The sequence below is a fragment of the Mustela lutreola genome, chromosome 11 (genome assembly GCF_030435805.1).
Source record: "Mustela lutreola isolate mMusLut2 chromosome 11, mMusLut2.pri, whole genome shotgun sequence".
NCBI lineage: Eukaryota > Metazoa > Chordata > Mammalia > Carnivora > Mustelidae > Mustela > Mustela lutreola.
In genome coordinates this window covers 24,550,928-24,572,485 of record NC_081300.1, presented here as the reverse complement: position 1 = coordinate 24,572,485, position 21,558 = coordinate 24,550,928, and the positions used below count along the sequence as shown (strand labels likewise).

General features: G+C 43.0%; 1 protein-coding gene and 1 pseudogene across 2 annotated transcripts; one reads left to right on the top strand and one right to left on the bottom strand.

The window, feature by feature from the left end:
- The first annotated feature begins 6,953 nt into the window (after positions 1–6,953).
- On the top strand, positions 6,954–7,563 carry LOC131811053 (large ribosomal subunit protein uL22-like; annotated as a pseudogene).
- Positions 7,564–15,730: 8,167 nt separating this feature from the next.
- On the bottom strand, positions 15,731–21,183 carry C11H18orf32 (chromosome 11 C18orf32 homolog). Of its 2 annotated transcripts, none has more exons than XM_059139715.1 (3): positions 21,037–21,183; positions 17,657–17,847; positions 15,731–16,429 (listed from the first exon to the last, which is right to left on the bottom strand). In XM_059139715.1, the coding sequence occupies exons 2-3, from the start codon at positions 17,819–17,821 to the stop codon at positions 16,364–16,366; spliced, it is 231 nt and encodes a 76-aa protein (XP_058995698.1). In that variant the 5' UTR covers positions 17,822–17,847; positions 21,037–21,183; the 3' UTR covers positions 15,731–16,363. The 2 variants fall into 2 exon arrangements, with proteins under 2 accessions (XP_058995698.1, XP_058995699.1); XM_059139716.1 differs by lacking the exon at positions 21,037–21,183 and adding an exon at positions 20,458–20,592.
- Positions 21,184–21,558: the final 375 nt, after the last annotated feature.

Here is a 21,558-nt window from a genome sequence, read left to right as displayed (position 1 = left end):
ACTCTCTCTAAAATAAATAAATACATCTTTAAAATAAATAAATATGGCTCTGTAAGAAGATGAAGTGATGTAGTGTGAGGACGAGATATTGCTGACTTTGAAGATGGCAAGACCCTGGGAACATATGCAGTGGCTTCTAGAAGCTGAAAAAGACCAGGAAACAGATTATATCCCCTAGAGCTTCCAGAAGGGAACCCAGTCTTACCAATACCTTGATTTTAACTCGGTGAGAATTGTGTCAGACTTCTGACCTCCAGAACTATGAGATTATAAATGTGTGTGGTGCTAAGCCACTAAATCCATGGTAACTTACTATAGCAGCAAATGCAAAATGAATACATTCAAAAATGTGAAGTTTAATTAAGAAACAAAACTTCCAAATGACTGTTTCTTTTCCCAACACATTTTCAATCTCATACTGTACCAGTATTTATCCTACTTAGAAAGTAACCATAAAGCAGAAAATGTACAAAGAAAAGATCCTTTGCTTTGGAAAGCATATATATTTTGCAGCAGCAGACCTATACCTTGCCAGTACATTTTGGTTAGACTATGATGAAAATCAACTATACCCAGAAATATGTTGGGTTCCCCAGGAAAGCCAGTCAGGCAGTGAAATATCCAGTGAGTTATTGGAAAAATTATGGTGTCTGAAATTGCAGTCCTACATAACCTCTTCATGACCCTCCTTACTCAGAGACTTTCCAGAGACATACTTAGAAGGAAGACTCGTGTTTCTGATTGACGACATCCTTTGGCTCAATCATTCAGCACATATTTACTTAGCAATTCTCTGTGCATTGTGCTTTAGACCTGAGCCTGACCTCAAAAGTTTAAAGTCTAGTAGACCAGGCAGGCATTATACAATTAAAAATTGGGTTAAATTGCCAAGAAGGACAAGATTATTCAGCACAGCCTGGTATCCAATCCCAAAGGAACAGCTTTTTGAGAAATAAATGTGAAAATAAATCACCTGGGACTGCCAGGATCAGAATTTTCATCGACATCTTAATAACAAGATTTACATCTGCAAAACTGAACTTTCCTTTGGTATTAAAACAAACAAACAAACACAGAGTGGATCTAAATCAACAAGAAGATTGGGTGGCTCAGTCAGTTGGCGCATTTGTCTTCAGCTCAGGTCATGATTGCAGGGTCCTGGGATGAAGTCACGTGTTGCTTTGGTCTTCCTGATTGGCAGGAAGTCTGCTTCTCTCTTTCCTTCTGCCTCTCCTACTGGTGCTCTCTCTTTCGCTCTCTCTTGTGTTTAACTCTCCCCCATCTTTCAGATAAATTTTAAAAATACATAAATAAATCAACAAGTTATTTCAGAAGTGCTAAATGCCACCATGGCCCTTTAGGAATATAATAGCTCCCCAAATCATCAAATGGTCTTGGTTATGGACACTGAGTAAACCTTTTACTAGAGACTGGCTCCCTTTTTTAGAACCTAAAGGGCCAAAAAGGACCCATGCCTGACAGAAGGCCCCCGCACAAGCAAGATCAAGACTACTTACAGATTATTGTTTCAAACCTATTTCAAGAACAGTGCTCAGATTTTCAATGCCCTGAGAGCAGACTATGGAGTCAGTTCTGTATGTAAGTCCTGGTTCCATAATTTATGAGCTGAATGGTTCGGAAAGCTAACCATCCTGGCCAGTTCAGGCTGCTCTAACAGAATACTGTAGAGTGGATGGTTTAAACAACAGACATAGTTCTCACAGTTCTGGAGGTGGGAAGTCCAAGCTCAAGGCGCAGGCAGATCCAGTATCTGGTGACAGCCTTTTCCTGGGTTTGCAAATAGTATCTTTTTATTTTATCCTCACATGGTAGAGAAAGAGAGCTCCAGTTTCTTCGAAAAGGAACACTGACCTCAAAAAAAAATCTTTAAAAGAATAAAAACACTGATCTCATCATAGAAGTTCCACCTTTATGACCTGATCTAAACCTAACTACCTCCAAAAGGCCCCACCTCCTAATGTCACCCCATGTGGGTTTAGTTTATATGTCTTTTCGGGGAACACAAGCACGCAGTCCATAATAGCTCCTTGACTCCTCTGAGCCTAGCTTTCTTCTCTCTATACAGTTGTTATGAGAATTAAGTAATGCATGTAGCATGCCTTTTTAGAAAAAAATATTTTATTTATTTATTTGGTTATTTATTTATTTGAGAGAAAGAGAGAGAGTGAGTGTGTGTGGGGAGGGGTAGAAGGAGAAGGAGAGAAAGAATCAGGAGCAGATTCTAGGCCGAGCACAGAGCCTGACATGGGACTTGATCTCAGGACTCTGAGCTAAAATCGAGTTGGACACTTAACCAACTGAGCCACCCAGGCACCCTACATGCCTTTTTAAAATAAATGTTATTTTGGTCACCTGGGTGGCTCAGTTAGTTAAGAGACGGCGTTTGGCTCAGGTCATGATCCTGGAGTCCCCGGATCGAGTCCCACATCAGGCTCCCTGCTTGGCAGGGAGTCTGCTTCTCCCACTGACCTCTGACCTCATGCTCTCTCTCTAAAATAAATAAAATCTTAAAAAAAAAGTTCTTTCATTTGCATAGTCCAAATAGTAATCAACTCACATGTTGTCATTGCCAGTCCCTGGGCTTTCCTCCGAAGAGGGATCGAGATTAACCAGAACTAGATCATCTGGGCAGGGCCGTCAGGTTGGTGAGACGCCTGGAAGTCATGGCAGATACAAAATGGCGGCCGGCACTGAGCATGAACAACTAGACTAAGACTTGAGATAAGTAACTGCTCTCAGGAGGCATGACCAGACTTCCTTCATGTTGCCCCCAAGAACCAAACTGGGACCAAAGGTTTGAAGCATTGGATACAGGTTTCAGTTCCACAGAAAAACTTATTGACAAGGATATCGGTACTAACAAATAGCCATTCACACTATGGCTGCTTGTTACGAGTTGTGCACTGTTCCTTTATTTAAATCTCCAAACAACCGTGCGAGAGAAGGGTTGGTATATAAATTGTACTTACTGACTTGGAAAGCACCTCCCAACAGTTTGTTAAGTGGAGGTCAGCTGATGTACGTGGAAGAAACATGAGATTCCAATCCCTACATGTGCTCAAGCTGAATCTGGTTGAAGGGTAGTCAGAATTACAAGGGGCTGGGTGGGTTGGGGGGGCGTGGTGCCTGGGTGGCTCCGTTGGTTAACCGTCTGCATTTGGCTCAAGTCATGACCCTAGGGTCCTGGAACCGAGCCCTGCTCAACAGGAAATCGGCTTCTCCCTCTCTCTTCCCCTCCCCCTACCTGCTTGTGCTTTTCCTAGCTCTCTCTTGAATAAATAAATAAAATCTTAAAAAAAAAAAAAAAAGAAAGAAAGAAAGAAAGAAATGAAATGAAATTACAACTGGGAAGGAACATTGGCAATTAATCAGGTCTCTTCCCTGGAGAGAGGAAGAGCTGAGTGCCAGGGCCGGGCGAGAATTCGGACGAGGACACACAGCCGGTCAGCTGATGACGGAATGGAACATCATCTAAAGCCTTCCCGAAGACCCAATAATGCCACCTGTTAGCAGGCAGTCAGACACCGCAACGGGCTGCGCGGGTGGCTCAAAAGGCCACAGTGACTCCACGGTTCCGGGCTGTCGCTTGGCCAAGTGAGAGGCTACACAATTACCTCTCCAGTCCCTCCAACCCCTCCCATAGCTCAGCGACACATCTGTGCCTCAGAGTCCCTGTTCATCTTCCCTTCTCCTGCGCGCTGAGGCTGGGCCTGGGGAGAAGGGCTCCGGTCAGCCAGACCACCACAGCTCCCCACAGCTGTCCCCCGAGAGGAGCTGTCCTCTGCTGCACTGCTGGAGGAACAAGGCTTGAGGACAAGGTACACCATGCAGTTGTCACGGGCTCCTTTTTGCTGGGGACAAATCAGGATGAGTCACAAACTAATATTAGTTAAGGGATTCGTCTGGAAAACAGCTACTCGCGCCAGTTATGGGTCTAAAGTTGCAGATGTATTAACTCCCTGATCATCACAACCCTCCAGAATAGGCACATTATCATCCCCATTTTACAGTCCAAAGCCAAATAGACTTGCCGACATCACAAAACTGGCAAGTGGCGATTCAAACCCAAACCCAGGCAGTCTGGCTGCAGAGCCCACGCTTCTTCACTGGAAAAGGCCACCTCAGAGATCTTTGGGACAACACCACTTGTACCTGAAGATCCACAGCAACATTCTGTTCCAATGGCAACAGACCTCACGCCTGGGTGTGTTAATCAGGGCTGCTCTGACAAAGTACCACAAACAGAGGGATTTATTTATTTTGTTTGTTTGTTTGTTTGTTTGTTTTAGCAGGCTCCCCGCTGAGCAGAGATTTCCCAATGCAGGGCTCTATCCAAGGACCCTGGGACCATGACCTGAGCAGAAGGCAGAGGCTTTAACCCACTGAGCCACCCAGGCGCCCCAACAGAGAGATTTAAACAATAGACATCTATTGTCTTGTCTTCTGGAGGCTGGAAGTCCAAAATCAAGGTGTTGGCAAGGTTGGTTCTTCCAGAGACCATGAGGGGAGATCTGTTCTGTGCCTTCCAGCTGGTATCTGGTGGATTCCTGGCAATCTTTGGAGTCCCGTGACTTGTAGAAGAAGGTCACCCGATCTCTGCCTTCATCTTTTCATAGTGGTCTCTCTGCCTGCATATGTCTCTGTGTCCAAATTTCTTTTTTGTAAGAATACCCGTCATATGGGATTCCAGTCTACCCTAACGGCCTCATTCTAACTAATCCCATCTGTAACGACCCACTTGCAAATAGGGTCAGGGTCACACTCTGAGGTACTGGATGGAGACTTCAACACAGAAATTGTGGTGTGTGTGTGTGTGTGTGTGTGAGAGAGAGAGAGAGAGAGAGAGAGGGCTAGTTAGGACTTCAACACAGAATTGTGTGTGTGTTGGGGGGTGGGTGAGTGACATAATTTAACCCCTAACTGGGTACAAACAATTCAAAGAAGACTTGAAGAAATGCAACTGATCTCAGATGACAGGGCCTGACTTATTGGTGCCAAGGAACCAAATCAGGTAAACAATGTCTTAACACACACTAGAAGATGTTTTGTAGAAGGATATAATTATACGATAATGAGACTGCTGGCCTCACCAGGCAGAGTGAATCTCCCAGAAGCCAGCAGCACGAGCCTAGACTTAGGGCATAGTCTGTGGTAACCTGCCATTGTGCGGAGAATGGGGATGGGGGTATCTGGAGGAAAGAGCAGGAAAGACCACGGGAGAACAGATACCCAAACCTCCAAAGCCTCCACTCGGTCGGTCACCAGGTGTCAGAGTGGTGGCTTAGCTGTTTGACAAGGCCACTTAAACTGCCCTTACACGTGCTACTAAAATATCAGGGGGAGATACTCAAGTTAATTTTCTCGTTGTGCTTAATTTTTCTAGTTGTGCTTAATTTTTTTTTTCTATTTAGTTCCAAAACATCCAGAAAAAGTGTTTCCCCGAGGTACTCTAGGAAGTGTCTGTGTGCATGGAGCTCACCATCCTGTGAAAATAGTCCGCAGGTGCACAAAGTCGCCTGAAGGAGAACCCCTGAAAGGAGACTGCAGGGCACAAGGACAAGAGACCCTCAGAGAGGAAGAAAAGAAGGCTTCCCAGAGGTTGTGGCATTTAAATGCAGCTACTAAAAGTAATCTGGTACCGATTTCCAAAGTAGGGGTGAGAGGTTTCCCCACATCACCAAGCAGTTCGGACACCGCTGCGTCTCCTATAATTCAGCTCCCTTCTGTTTCTATCTACCTGAGAGAGCATCATATCTCACACATTAAGGGCTCAGACCCACAAGGCTCCCTCCCACTCCCCCTTCAGATGCCAATCCCAACCCCAGGTTGTGCTTCTAACCAACTGGCAATAAAGCGAATGATCCCATGCCCCCCTCCTTGGGTTTAATTTGTTTGAGTGGCTCTGAGAACTCACAGAAACATTTTACTTACTAGTGAAAGGATCGCTGATTTATTAAGAAAGGATACAGGAACAGCCAGATGGAAGAGATGCTTAGGACTGGGCTCGGGGAAAGGGTGAGGAGCTTCCCTGTCCTCATGAGGGCCACTCTCCCACACCACCAACCCAGAAGCTCTGCAAACACATACTTTGGGGTTTCTAAGGAGGTTTCGTTAACTAGCCAGGATTGATTAAATCATTGGTCTTTAGCAATTGACTGCACCTTCAGCCCCTCTCTCCTCCCTGACGATCTGGGGAGTGGAACTGGGGTAAATCTGGTGGTAGGTAGGGTCTCCCAGCAAGCAGCCCACATCCCAAGGGGAGGGTCAAATTGCATCATTAACATATCAAAAGACCCCTTTGTTGCTCTGTTCCAGAAGGAAATTCCAAGAGTTTTAGGAGCTGTGTGCCAGAAATGTGAAGACCACAAATATATTAATTATAAATCACAATATCGCCACAGCCAACCTATCAAGGGTTCACTGCCTCCAACAGGTGGCAATGGACCCCGAAGGGCACACAACTCTCCTCTAGTAAAAGAATACCAAAAGATAAAATTTCCCAAGAAGAGCAGAGTGAGGGAGTCACAAAATGTAGAAGCTTTTTCCTTGGACACAAACATCAGAATTAAAAGAGCATGCGAAGGAGAAGAGTAAGGAAGAGCTTTTTACTTTGTCTAATATACATACATCTTGAAATCACAATTTTTTGGAAAGAACATTCATTATGCATTCCATAAATATTGATTATTCTGGGTCAGGCACTGTTGTAGGTGCGTGGGGTTCAGCATGTACTAGTCTCACAGTAAAAATTAAAACATAAACATTGAGAATAACAGATGAGTAGGTTTTGAAAGATTGTTCCTGCGTTCATTTCACTTCTTGTCCTATAGATTGCTTAAAGTCTATTTTCAAAGTTAACAATAAAAAAAGTCACTACAGAAAAACATCTAGGATGGCTTTTCTCGGAAGCGTCCTGCGGTGTGCTCCGGAAAATGGTTTGCTATTCACTTGACCCAGAGCCCCTACCAAATCATGCAAATCGAGAGGATCACATCTTTGCATTCACTTTAAGAACATGCTGGGGGAAAAAAAAAAAAAAAGAACGTGCTGGGGAACCGCTCAGGCCTTCAAAGGTATGCAGATCAGAAAAGCCACCACGTGTCTGAAAGCTGGCACTTTGCAGAGGCAATGTGTGCCTTCCCTTGCTCCAATGGCAGAGTTGGCAGGTGAGGCCAGGCAACCCAGTGGGGCTGGACACAGGGTCGGTGACACAAAGAGAGTGCTGAAAAATGCACAGGCTTCTAAGTGCAGAGAATGCTGCTGAACTCAAGTGTTTAAATGTCGATTCTCTGGTCATGGAACACATCCAGGAGGACAAAGCCTCCAGGATGCCACCATGTACATCTTGTACACAAGTACAGGGCTCATGGTCAGATTAACACAGACAGGAATTTCTCTGCCACACTGAGATGATCCTTACTGAAAAAGAACACATTGCTCCTAAGCCAAAAGAGGAGGCTGCACAGAAAAAAAAAAAAAAAAAAAAAAAAAAAGCTATCCCAGAAGAAACTGAAGAAGCAAAAATACACGGCCAGGGAATAAATTCTGCATAAAATAAATGCAAATAAAAGTTAAAAAAAACAAGATGAGGGTGATTAGGAGGAATTTTTATACTATCTACATTAAAAAAAAACTTTTTAACATTAAAGATTATATCAGTGCATTGTTTGTAGAATAACATTACATTAAAATTTAGGAACTACGCATTAGTAAGTGAAGAGTTTTGCAGAGGTGACCCATGCTGCTGCTGTTTCTTTTTTAAATTGTGAGACATATTATACATGAAAAGAAATCTATAACAGACACAATTTAAGTCTAAGAATAATGTGAAACCCACAACCCAGCTAAGAAGCAGAATGACAATATCCCAAAAGTCCCCTCTGTGCTTTTCCTTTTCTTTTTTTTAAAGATTTTATTTATTTATTTGACAGAGATCACAAGAAGGCTGAGAGGCAGACAGAGAGAGAGGGGGAAGCAGGCTCCCCGCTGAGCAGAGAGATCAATTCGGGGCTCTAAGTGGGGCTCGATCCCAGGTCCCTGAGATCATGACCGATCCCAGGATCCTGGAATCATGACCTGAGCCGAAGGCAGACACTGAACACGCTGAGCCACCCAAGTGCTTCTTGAGCATATGTCTCCCCCAAAAGGGAACCACCATCTTAACTGCTCTAATAATTCTCTAGACTCAGAAATTTTTACTACCTTTGTATCCCTAAATAACATATTGCTTAGTTTTGCCTGTTTTTAAACCATATAGAAACAGAATCATTCAGTATGTATTCCTCTGTGACTTGCTTTTTTCTTTCAGAAGTCTTTTTGGGATTTACCCATGTGGACTCAAGCATCTAAGAATTCACTTTCTAAATTAATTTACTTTTGTTATTGACTTACCTCTAGTAAACTGTCAAATGTTAAGGCTATATCTAAGTCTTTACCTACCTACATACTGTGTAACTACCACTCACATCAAGATATAGAAAATTTCCAATCAGCACCTGGCTGGCTCAGTTTGGAGAACATGGGCTCTTGATCTCAGGCTTGTATGTTTGAGCCCCATATTGGATATAGAGATTACTTAAAAACAAGATCTCTCTTTTTTTTTTTTTTTTTAAAGATTTTATTTATTTGACAGCAAGAGATCACAAGTAAGCAGAGAGACAGACAGAGAAAGAGAGAGGAGGAAGCAGGCTCCCCACCAAGCAGAGAGCCCGATGTTGGACTCGATTCCAGGGCCCTGAGATTATGACCTGAGCTGAAGCCACCCAGGTGCCCTTAAAAACAAGATCTTAAAAAAAAAAAAAAAGATCTAGGACATTTCCAGAGCACTAGAAAACTCACTTGTTCTCCTTTCCAACTAATATCCCTCAGAAGTAATCACTATTCATACTTTAAGCAACACAGATGACTTCTGAGTTCATGTATTTTTCATTGTTGCATAGTATTCTAGAATATGCATATTTTGTGAATTTGGATATCAAACAATTGCTGATTGGCTCTGGTCAGGTAAACTAAGCAAGCTTGTCCCATAATTTCATTAATCTCAAAGTATATTATCCCACTGTTTACACAATGGGATTTTTTGGAACCCCACTTAGAGCATGATAATGGGGCTTATTCACACCAATTTATTTACTTATTTATTTAAATATTTTATTTATTTATGTGACAGACAGATCACAAGCAGGCAGAGAGAGAGGGGAAGCAGGCTCCTTGCTGAGCAGAGAGCCCGATGCAGGACTCAATCCCAGGACCCTGGGATCATGACCTGAGCCGAAGGCAGAGGCTTTAACCCACTGAGCCACCCAGGTGTCCCTTCACACCAATTTATTTATTCTTCCTATTTTAGATGGACTTTCTGTGGGTTGTTTTGTTTTGTTTGGGCTATTACATAAGCAGTGTTTTTAAGAATATTCTTGTATATCTACTGATACACAGGTATACAGTTTTCTCTGGAATCTAGACTGTAGGAATATAAACTCTAGGAAAGAGTGTATATGCATGTTCGGCTTTACCAGATAATGCCAGATTCTTTCCTAGAGTGGTTGTACCAATTTGCACTCCCACAAGCAGTTTGTAGGAGCCTCTTCTGTTCATCCTCCCAACACCCGATCTTTAATTTTAAGCATTTTGATGGTTTCTCATTGTAGTTTTGATTTGCATTTCCCAGCTGAAACATATGTTTCTATATATTTACGGCCCTTCTTCTATGAAATATACTATTTAATTACTTTCTTCTTCCCCTCTACCTGAAATTATTTCTAGCCATCCAATTTGGGGTCAGAAAAGGCTGAGTAGCTCCTTAAATTTCAAGACTGTAAACTCTTCAGAGTTTAAAACCAGTGAAGTCTGGGGCACCTGGGTGGCTCACTGGGTTAAAGCCTCTGCCTTCGGCTCAGTTCAAGATCTCAGGGTCCTGGCATTGAGCCCCGCATCGGGCTCTCTGCTTAGCAGAGAGCCTGCTTCCCCTCTTTCTCTGCCTGCCTCTCTGCCTATAAGTAAATAAAATCTTAAAACAAAAACAAAAACAAAAACAAAACCAGTGAAGTGTGGATGTTCTGATCCATGGCGATGATGGTATCCAGATGGATTCCCAAGTGATTGAAATACTAGAATAATTAATCAGGAAAGGGGACAAGTGTAGTAGGCAGACTTCTAAGATGGTGCCCCTGGATACCTGGCCTCTGATAGACACACACTTTCTTCCCAACACCGATCAAATACTAACCTAGGCACAGATGTTGAGGGGATTTTGCAGAGGTAATTAAGGTCCCAAACTAGCTGACCTTAAAACAGATTATTTAGGCAGATCTAATTTAATCAAGGGAGATTAGAAGTCAGAGGGACATGCTCCAGCTGCCCTGGAAGAAAGCGAACACCCATGTTGTAGGCTGTCTATGGGAGCCACATGCCGAGAGCTACAAGCAGCCTCTGGGAGCTAACAGTGATCCCTAGCTAACCAGGACCTGTCCTATGACAGCCAGAAAATGGATTCTGCTGACAACCAGCAAGCCTGGGAGCCCAGATGAGAACCGCAGACCGGCCAACATCCTGTTTTCAGCCTGGTAAAACCCTGAGCGGAGAATCCAGCCATACAACATCAATTTCTGACCTACAAAAACTGTGAGGTGATGAATTTGTGCTGTTTTAAACCACTAAATTTGTGATAATCTGTTATGCGGCAATAGAAAAGGAACACACCAAGTAAGTATGAAACATCACCTGCTGAATTACACGTGAGGAGCAGGACTTCTGTCTGTAGCTGTGGGTGTGCAATGCATAGGTCTAAAGGCATCATTTACATTGTTGTCCATGTGAATGGTACCCTCTGAAGTTGGGCAGTGCACGTACAGCACAACTGTACATAGCAATCCTACAGGAAACCCCACTCTTGCCCTGTTCCAGAATCTTGGCTACTTCCCTTAACCATAGTAGAAATGAGAGCATTGGTCTAGAGGTAGTCAGAAATCCTTACAAGCTCAGCATTTGGAGTATTTAGTGTATTTTGTGTCCACTCTACCACACACTGGCCCTTCCATTTCCCTACAGTTTCTTACCTACTTAATTTTAACCTCTTGCTTCATTTAGGTTTACCCAAAGTCTTCTGTCTTTTTTTTTTTTTTTTAAGGTTTTATTTATTTGACAGACAGAGATCACAAGTAGGCAGAGAGAGAGAGAGAGAGAGAGAGAAGGAAGCAGGCTCCCGCTGAGCAGAGAGCTCGATGCGGGGCTCGATCCCAGAACCCTGGGATCATGACCGGAGCCGAAGGCAGAGGCTTTAACCCGCTGAGCCACCCCCAAAGTCTTCTGTCTTAAAAAGCTGTCACTATGCCAATGAATAAGGCTTTGAGAATGGAAGCCAATAGCTCCCTGGGGAGGAAACTATGAGGGACCTTCTTTCCTTTTGATTATGAATGCACTCAGGACATTTAGCTGTAGAGAGTTCAGAAGGCTTAAGATCAGTGGTTAAAAAAGTACTTTTCTATCCTGTCGGTCTGTCAAGTTGACCAACTGGTCAGGGGTAGTCGCTTTGAGGAAGTGCTGACTCACCTCTGTTTCTGAGGAAGGCAGCTTAGTAGTGAAGAAAATGGGACAAAAACTGAGTCTTTCAGGTGAGCCTTGAAGAATTAGCTGGGAAAATGAGCCTGTCTCACAGAGAGACCGGAAGTGCTGTTAAAATGAGCTAAGGCAAAAATAAGCCACTGAAAACTGGGTCAGTCAGTCAAGCTGGTGCAAGGAGAGCAAAACTGAAACTTGAAAACAGGTCCACGAACACTGCCCGGTGCACACTCCCCTCTCCATTTCTGCTCAGTTACTCCCACTGAGATCTTGCAGGTCTTAGGAGCTGTATCTGCTTCATAAAGGATCAATATTTTAAGACCTAAGAGGATAGTTTTGAAATCCTGGACGCTCCATGTAACATATTCAAACCCTATGTTCCTATTTCTCTGGATTTCAAGGTTTTCTAAGAAGCAGATAAGATCATACAAGTGACATACTCGTGCACAGTGCCAGGTGTTTGTGTTTAACACAGTAGCTTTTACTAGAAACGCACCCTGGAAACATGACTGACGGATGGTGGGACTGGTATTTTGGGACAAGAGAACACTTGTGTGGTATAGAACAGTGGCTACCAAATCCAGTGCAAGGGTAGGTGATGTTTTTACCAGTCAACTATAAAAAGAAGAAAAATAAAGGGGCAATTGGGTGGCTCAGACAGCTAATCGTCTGATTTTGGATCAGGTTGTGATATCGGGGTCCTAGGTTGGAGCCCTGTATGGAGCCCTGCATCAGGCTCCGCACTCAGTGGGGAGTCTTCTTGTCCTTCTCCCTCTGCCCCTCCCCCTGCTCGTGAGCATACTCTCTCAAATAAATGAAATCTCTTCAAAAATTTTTTTAAAAGATTTTATTTATTTATTTCAGAGAGACAGTGAGAGAGGGAACATAAGCAGGGGGATTGGGAGAGGGCAAGCAGGCTTCCCGCTGAGCAGGGAGCCCGATGTGGGGCTTGATCTCAGAAGACCTGAGCTGAAGGCAGATGCTTAATGATTGAGCCACCCAGGAGCCCAACAAATAAAATCTTAAAGAAAAAAAAAAGAAAAAGAAAAAGAAAAAAGACATAGAATTATGGACAAAACAGTGAATTTTCCACAAAAATTTTTCATACATTTATTCAAACTAATGGGCTATTGTTTTCCTTTATTCTATTTTCATTCTTTTGGTGTCAAAATGTCTTATGAAATAATGGTGATAATCTATTATACCTTCTTAAAATACTCTTAGCGGGCCAAATAATGTTGTCAATGGTGTATTAGTATCAGTCCGCTCAACCCTTTAAAAAACTTTTTTTTTTACTAGTTTGGAAAACACGAGACTGGGAACCAGTGCTTGGGTATGACTGTTAAGAAGGGCAAAGGCCTCAGAAGACCAGCAATTCTTAGGAAGGTGGGCTTCCAGGAACCCGCATGATCCAGGGAAATTTTCAAAATTATTCATACTCAACCTCCAAGACTATTAAATTAGAAAACTGGTGTGCTACAGAAAAAAATGAGAGTGCAAATGAAGAAAGAGGATGTGGGATCCAGGAATCAAGAGATCCAGCACAGAGAGATAAAGGAAAGTCCCCAAAACCACCTCTGCATGCCAGTCCTCTGCAACAAGTCAGGAGAGGATGTGTGTGGGGAAAGAGGTCATTAATAACTCCTGGAAAGCAATGCTTGTATGTGAAACACACTCACACTACAGTAGTCCCCCCTTTACGTGTGGGGGATTCATCCCAAGACACACAGTGGATTCCTGAAACCATGGATAGCACTGAACCCTAGACGTACTGTTTTTCCCTACACGTATGTACCTATGACAAAGTTAAATTCATAAACCAGATACAGCGGGGCACCTGGGTGGCTAAGTTGCTAAGCGTCTGCCTTTGTCATGATCCCATGATCATCAAGTCATGATCCCAGGGTCCTGGGATGGAAACCCGCATCAGGTTCCCTGCTCAATGGGGAGTCTGCTTCCCCTACTGCCCCTCTCCCCACTCTTGCTCTAATAAACAAAATTTTTAAGACAACTTAAGATAAATTCCAGTAAGAGATTAACAGAACAATTATCACCTACTGTAACAAGCTGTGAATGCGATCACTCTCAAAATATCTTACTTCACTGTACCTTTCTACTTTTGATGACGTGAGGATAAAATGCCTACATGAGGTGAAATTAGGTGGAGTTGGCATTGTGCTGTAGCTGTTAGGCTACTGTTGACCTGACCATACACCTGGAGGATTACCTGCTTCCAGATCGTGGCTGACAGCAGGTAACGGAAACCGTAGAAGCTGATGGTAAGCGGAGACTAGTCCACGCACATACTCTACAGTGAGGAGTTCCCGATGCTAATCGTGTAAGTCAGCGTCCCAGAAAGTGGATGGCACCCTTGAGATAACACAGTAACCCAGAACCAGCAGTAAGAGATGTGATCACCCCTATCAAGCCCAAAAGGACAGTGAGGGAGAAGTTAGTGGCAAATGAAGTCACACGCAGTTGGCCAACTTGAGGTGCAGGACTTTTGGCTGAGGAACACAATTACCGAGAAGAGAACCAGGAGAGAGGCAGCAGAGGGAGTAATAACTTGACCTTCCACTTTACTTCCCTTCCTCCCTTATAGAGCCTCACTGGGAAAACTCAACAGAGTCTAGAGTCTGTTGGTGTAGTTCATATAGTTTCTTGGGCATCAAAGTAGGGTAAAGGCAGCAGATTTGGAGGGGCAAATGGAAGGCAGCTGGTGCACTCATGATATACTAATTAATGACAACCCAAATTTACAAAAACATATTAGAAGGAGGTGTAGAAGCAGAGGGACTTACAGTGTAAGACCACAGTATCAGAACCATGGCAGAAAGTAAGAGCTGTATATTTTTACCTAGCAGTATATTTTTACCTATTATTTAGAAATATGGAGATAAACAAGACACAGCAACAGCTAAATGAGTAATGCCTTTGGGGACTAAGGAAGTATGACATAGTAAGACTTAAAATATGATGACTTTTAAAGAAATGATATATTTAATAAAAACAAATTAAGAAAGCTGCTAGAGGGGCATCTGAGTGGCTCAGTCAGTCAAGCATGTGACTTGTGATTTCAGCTCAGGTCTTGATCTCAGGGTCATGAGTTCAAGCCCTGCACTGGGCACCACACCCAGTGTGGAGCCTACTTAAAAAAAAAAAAAAAAAAAAAAGTTGGTAGAAGGTACACAGATACCTTCCAGTGGTTACATCTTTGGAGCTAGAATAAGGGTAGAGAAAGAACATTAACTGTTCATTTAACTTGTCCTTGCATTCTTTTACTATGAACTTTTTTTTCCCCCAAGAATTTAAGTAATCTCTACACCCAACGTGGGGCTTGGACCCACAACACCGAGATCAAGAGTTGCGAGCTCCACTGACTGAGCCAACCAAGTGCCCCCAAATTTCCTTTTTTTATAATATAGCTTTTAATACCTTAAAAAAAACATAATCAGGGGCTACCTCTGCAAAAAACCCCCACCACAATCTTATGAACTGAATATAGTTGCTAAAGGGGATTTATCCTTTAGGTGGGTTGGAGCAGAAAAACTAGAAGCTACTGATTTGTATCCAAATGAAATCATTTGTATCAATGAAATCAAGGATGGGTCAATGACTTAACCATCCACACAGCTTAACAGAGCCCCAGTTAGGACTGAGGACTTCTAACCCCACAGAGAAGAAATACATACAATACAAAGATAAGGCTCATCATCTCTGAGTATTTATACATCCCCACACTTATGTGAAGGAGGACAGGGATGAAAGACCATATGGAGACCCAACCAGTCCTGCATTAAAAAACATTGAATTCTGGAGTGTCATGTTATGTGAAACAATGGATACAATGTACGCTTTAAAAAAAAGACAAGACTGGGGCACCTAAGTGGCTCAGTGGGTTAAAGCCTCTGCCTTCGCCCCTCCTTCCCACATCGGGCTCTCTGCTCAGCAGGGAGCCTGCTTCCTCCTCTCTCTGCCTGCCTCTGCCTACCTGTGATCTCTGTCAAATAAATAAAATCTTTAAAACTAAAAATAGAAAAGATTGTTGTTGTAGGACTATGCAGATGCTATCACCGTGTATTTGTGCTTTTTGATAGGGCAACAGATGTCCGTTTTAAATATTTAAACTGCAAAGGAAAAAAGAACCACAAACTAAACTGAATATTTAATATACTTTGTAAGAACAGAAGGAATGCAACAAGGATTCGAATTTTATAATGTACATTAGATATTTTTGTAAAAGGTATTCCATTTTTCAAAGGCGTTTTCCCGATTTCCCCGTCTTTTCTATTTTCCTCAGAGCCATAAGCAGGAACTACTATCAGAAGTAGGCTGCTCCGTTCCACTGGACAGTAATTATATTTTTATATTTGAAGTCTTCATCATCTCCCCAAACCCCCTCCTTTCACCACACAGTCCCACTGCACTGTTTCACAGTAATATTGTACTCCGCTCAAATTCGAAGAGCCTGAACCAAAAGGATTTTTGAGTACTAGTTCAGTAGCAGTGTCTACTGGCACAAACCTTCTACTTATTCATAACTGCGATAAATAGAAATGGAAGCTACTTTAATGAAATAGGAACTCAGGAATAAGATCATTAAATATAATTAAACACTTTTAAAATATAAATATCATGTATTTCCTGATTAGTATCAGGTGAGTATCTAAGCTATCTATTCCAAATTCTGGTCTCAGAGAGAAAAAGGTCAGAGACAATTGCCAGCAAGGTGCTTCATATTATCAGGTCCATTTTTAAAACAATGAGATCCTTTGGAACAATCACTTTAGTCTTTCTTTTTATCAGAGATTTCCACCGGACCTTTTGTTGGTAATCCATTTATGTCTGCACCCTAAAATTAAAAAAAAAAAAGAGAACATTTTAGATATTATTACAACTCATTATAAGAAATCGTCTCTTTAAAAACCAACAACAAATTTAAGAATGAAAAAAACTCTGCTTCTAGAAATGTGCAGGAAGGCTAAATTAGTACAAAACACAGGTGAAGTCGAACTTAACAAGAACCAATGCTAAAAATAGTTGTCCAAATATTCATTTTAAAAAATAACTTCATTTTGTTTTTTTATTTTTTATTTTTTAAAAGATTTGATTTATTTATATGATAGAGCGTACAAGCTAGGGGAGGGGCAGAGGGAGAGGGAGAAACAGGCTCCTAGCTGAGCAGGGAGCCCAACAGGGGACACAATCCTAGGACCCTGGGATCATGACCTGACCGAAGGCAGATGCTTAACTGACTGAGCTATGCAGGCATCCCATTTTGTTTTTTTAAAAATCTCTATGATCCCTCCAACTAAATCTCTTACCAAAGTTATCAATCAGTGAAACTGGCATATTTTAGTATTATCTCTTCTCTTCCATTAGCTATTTATTATTCTTCCCAGCCAAGAAATATTGGTAATTATCTTGGCTATAAGAGAAGGAACAAACACACTAATCAGAGGTCTAGTTTAAAACCTTAGTTTAAACCAAATGTTTAACTTAACACCCTAAATCCTTTATTTTAAAAAAAGAAATTGGGGCACCTGGGTGACTCAGTTGGTTGAGTGTCTGCCTTTGGCTCAGGTCATGATCCCGGGGTCCTGGGATGGAGTCCCTCATCAGGTTCCCTGCTCAGTGGGAAGCCTGGTTCTCCTCCTCCCTCTACCTGCAGCTCCCCCTGCTTATGTTCTCTCTCTAATATATAAATAAAATCTTAAAAAAAAAAAAAAATAAGCCTAAACGCCTGGGTAGCTCAGTTGGTTTAACTCTTGATTTAGGCTCAGATCATGGTCTTAGGGTCATAGGAGAGAGCCCAACAAAGGGCTCAATGCTGAGCATGGAGACTGCTTAGAATTCTTTCTCCATCTTTCCCTCTGCCCCGACCCCATCCCCGGCTCATACGCTCTCTCTAAATAAATAAAATCTTTAACAACAACAACAAAAGTAGAGAAAAAAAGAAATTAAAACACATTAATGAAGTTTCTGGTTCCAAAAACATGCCTTTTCCAAGGCAAGTAATTTCCCCTGACTGTACCAGCCTCCCCAGCTGCCCTGAGTCAAGGTATTTTAATGTTCTTACCTTACAGTCTACTTTGCCTTTGTTTTTATCGTGGGATTCTCGAAGAGCTTTCTTAGGCCACATACGACTAACAAAGGGGGAAATCAGCGGGTATATGTAGGGCTCCAGGAATTTTTTGTAGATCCAGAGCAGAATCGGAATGACGATACAAGGAATGCACACCATCCTCCCAGGCTGGAGCTCCTGAGCGGCTGACGTGCGAGAGAAAGCAAATCAGGTTATCACAGAACAACAACTAAACGCATTTACCTAGATGAAGATTCTTGAAAGGACTATTTCTACATTAAAGGGAAAATCTAAATTATTTATTGGCTAAATGCACAAGACTATTAAATAAAAGCGCTGCTCTCTATAAAGGAATAAGAGGTGGTAGACATGAAAATAACAGTGAGGTGCCTGCCTCCAAACCTCTCCAATCACTGCTTCCCAACCATAAATTTAAGGATAAAGATATTAACTTCTGCTGGGTACTGGCCAGTTAGGCCCTTTGCCTTTATCAACTCCTGTAATTCTCAAAACTCAGCCTCACCATCTTCAGAGACTTGACAGTATTTATTAGCTAAACCTCCAAGGCTAAGGGTAAATCCTGTAATAATAAATTCATTAAGTCACTTTGGTGGTTGCCTGGGTGGCTCAGGTGTTAAGTGTCTGCCTTCGGTTCAGGTCGGATAGAGCCCCACATGCTCTGCGGGAAGCCTGCTTCTCCCTCTCCTACTCCCCCTGCTTGTGTTCCCTTTCTCGCTGTGTCTCTCTCAAATAAATCAATAAAATCTTAAAAGAAAGAAAGAAAGAAACAGCACTGGAGTTCTACTGCTGATTAAAAAAAAAAAAAAAGAGAGATACCACTTTGAAAGACCTGTAGACTGCAAACCAGCAGGACTTTCCCAGACAACAAATCTCCTTTGATGTATTTGCTTTTTTCGGTTTAATAACAATTAAGGTAAACTGAGTAATAAAAATATTTTATTTGGTGTTAGGATTGTTCTAAGTACGTTGTCCATTTCAAAAAATGAACACCTCTAGAGGGGCCTGGGGGTCAGTGGTCTGACTCCTGGTTTCAGCTCAGGTCAGGAGATCAAGCTCCTGAGCTGGGAAAAAAAAAATCAGCGCTCAGCAGGGAGTCTGCTTGAGAATCTCTCCCTTTGCCCCTCCCCCCATGCATGCATAGGGGCTCTCTTTCAAATACATTTTTTTTTTAAGATTTCATTTATTTATTTGTTATAGAGAGAGCAAAAGCATGGAGAGCTGCAGGCAGAACAGGCAGAGAGAGAAGCAGGGTCCCTGCTGAGCAAGGAGCCCAAGGCAGGACTCGATCCCAAGACCCCAGGATCACGACCAAAGTCGAAGGCAGATGCTTAACCAACTGAGCCACCCAGGCATCCCTCAAACAAAATATTTTTTAAAAAAGTTAACACCTCTAATTTCCTTGAAGATTAGAAATTATCTTGGAATTTCTTCAAATCACCAATTTCTAGAAAAAGAACCAATACTACTTCCATAATGTACTATTGAACTAAAGACCTCTTAAATTTACAGGGATTTTAATCCCTTAGTGTAGGCCTGAAAAATTAAAAAGCTTCAGAACACTGCATAAAGCTAATAATTCAGGATGTTAATTTTCAAAATATTATAAATTTAGTAGCTTGCTGGCAAAGGAGTCAGCACCATGACTACACTAAAGCAATTTAAATATTCACAACACAAGTGAGATAACCCAAAGTAATGGCACTTTGAAACGAATTATAAGAGTTATAAACAAGTAAACATAAATGTATATTAAGGATTGATCAGCTGTTTTATAAAGGATTCATAGCTGGATTCTTTAAAACAGTCCCCTGGTCAAACTAAAGTAACAATTTAAGAATTTACCAAAATATTGTTTCAAAATTTTAAAGAGCATATTTTCTAATTGGAATCAGTCAAAATGAGCAATGAGTCTTTTTTAGCATTTTTCAAGGAATCATTATTTTTGTCATAGACATTTAGAATTTGACCTCGAGAGATGCAGAGGTGATCTGGTTTAGATCTCGCACTCTTACAGACACAAGAGCCTAATAATCAGAGCGGACTGGCTGCTGCTGCCCAGATTTGAAGCCTGCTTTCACCACTTTAGAGATGGTGTTCTTGGGCAATTTATTTAATGAGTTTGCCTTGATGCCTTCCTGTGGAAAATGAAGACAACAGCCTTATCTCCCAGGGATGTAAATGTGGATTAGATATGTCAGTAATGAATATAAAGCTCAGAAGAGTGTGTGCGTGTATTAAATGCTATGTAAAGGTGGTTACCACACACACACACACACACACACGCACGCACACGTTGCAACTTGTCCAAAGTTCACACAGAGCTAAATAGTAACCCGAGTTGGCTGAGACCAGAATTCCGAATTCTAGTTTCCTAGCTCAATGCTCTTGCCTTTTTCCCTAGCAAAAATACAGTGATTAAGTTATTCCCCTCCTATCAAGCCTTCACAACCCAACATAAACCCTTCCACACAACTGATAGTGTTCCGAGGGCTAGGTTAAGTTAATGACTGGAAGTCCACCACAGATTCATTTTTACCTATTTTACAGTGTTTTAAATTCTCAAAAACAAGTGCTACCAATCACTTATGTCATAATCATGGCTTTTATAAACATTGTTAGCTCTCTTCATGATGAAACTACTGTATTTCCTCTCTCCCTTAATCCTTACATGACTCCTTAGGGTGAGATTTTACTTCACACATGTGGAAAACATAGCTTACAAGGGTCTAGAAGGTGGCTAGGATACATTGATAAAATATTTTATTTGCTCTTACCAAGCTAATTCTCAGATAGTACAACAACGTGAAATGGATTTACACTGTTGGAAGAGAGAGATTTTCTTTCATTCGGCTTCGACCCAGACAATGGAATACAGAGGAAAAGCGTGGGGCTCTATGAGAAATCGGGCAGGTACCACGGGGGAACGCCACCTCCCTCCAAGTAACCCAGTTTAGCACATCATTTTACGGGGAAGGGGGAGTCCAAGACAAGGCCTGAAAAGACAGGAGAGAGTAAGAGCGAATGCTGGTGACGATGAAAGGGGAGCGAAGTGAAGCCGACAATACACGCCGAAAGAATAAACGCACAGAAAGACAGAGGCGGGACGCAGGCCAGCAGGCGGGCGGGGGGCGGTGGAAAGAGCAGGCAGGGGCGCGCGTCTGGAGGGCCAAGCAGGGTAGAGCCAAGAGCGCCGGCAGGCCGCGCGGAGCGCAGAGCAGGCCAACTGCGAGCCGGTGGGGCTCGCTCAGCGCCGCCCGGGCTGGAGCCTGCGAAGCGGCTCCACAGCACCAGGGCCATCTCCCACCTCCGCCCGACCCCCAGGCGCCAGTCCGGGCCCACCCGACCCCACTCACCTGCGACCACCGGGTCCGAGTGGAGATGACCGCACTTCCGTGGGGAGGGACGTGCTGCCGCGGAGCCAATGGGCGCTGCAAAAGGGGCCCGACAAAGGCGCGCCTGCGTAAGCCGCGGGGCGCCCAGGACGTAACGGTGACGCGCAAGCGGAGGCGCGGCCTGGCTTCCGGCGCAGCCACCAGGCGCTCAAGCCCTGCGGAAGGCGAGGAAGAGCGGGGTTTCTCTGCCCCGAATACTCGAGCAAAATCCGAGACCGTGAGAAAAGTTGAAGTGGTTCACCATCTGGGAAGTCACCGCACTTGCACGGGAGGGCTAGGCGGTCACCCAGAGCAGTCGAGGCTCTTCACTAGGTCGAAGTTCTTTAAAGCGCTGTACCTCTTTACACCGACTAGGACAGCGGGAAGCCAACGGGAGAAACTGGAACCCTCAGTTGGTAGGAAAGCGTTGGCAGTTTCTCGCATTTGTCCTGCACTTCGCTCTGGGTGTGGACCCAGGAGAAATGAGAACGTCATGCAGTTCAA

Coding starts and splice junctions, on each gene's coding strand:
- C11H18orf32 (XM_059139715.1), bottom strand. CDS start 17,821: ATGGTGTGCATTCCTTGTATCGTCATTCCGATTCTGCTCTGGATCTAC. Junction 16,430..17,656: donor AAGGCAAAGTAGACTGTAAG/GTAAGAACATTA, acceptor TTTTAATTTTAG/GGTGCAGACATAAATGGATT.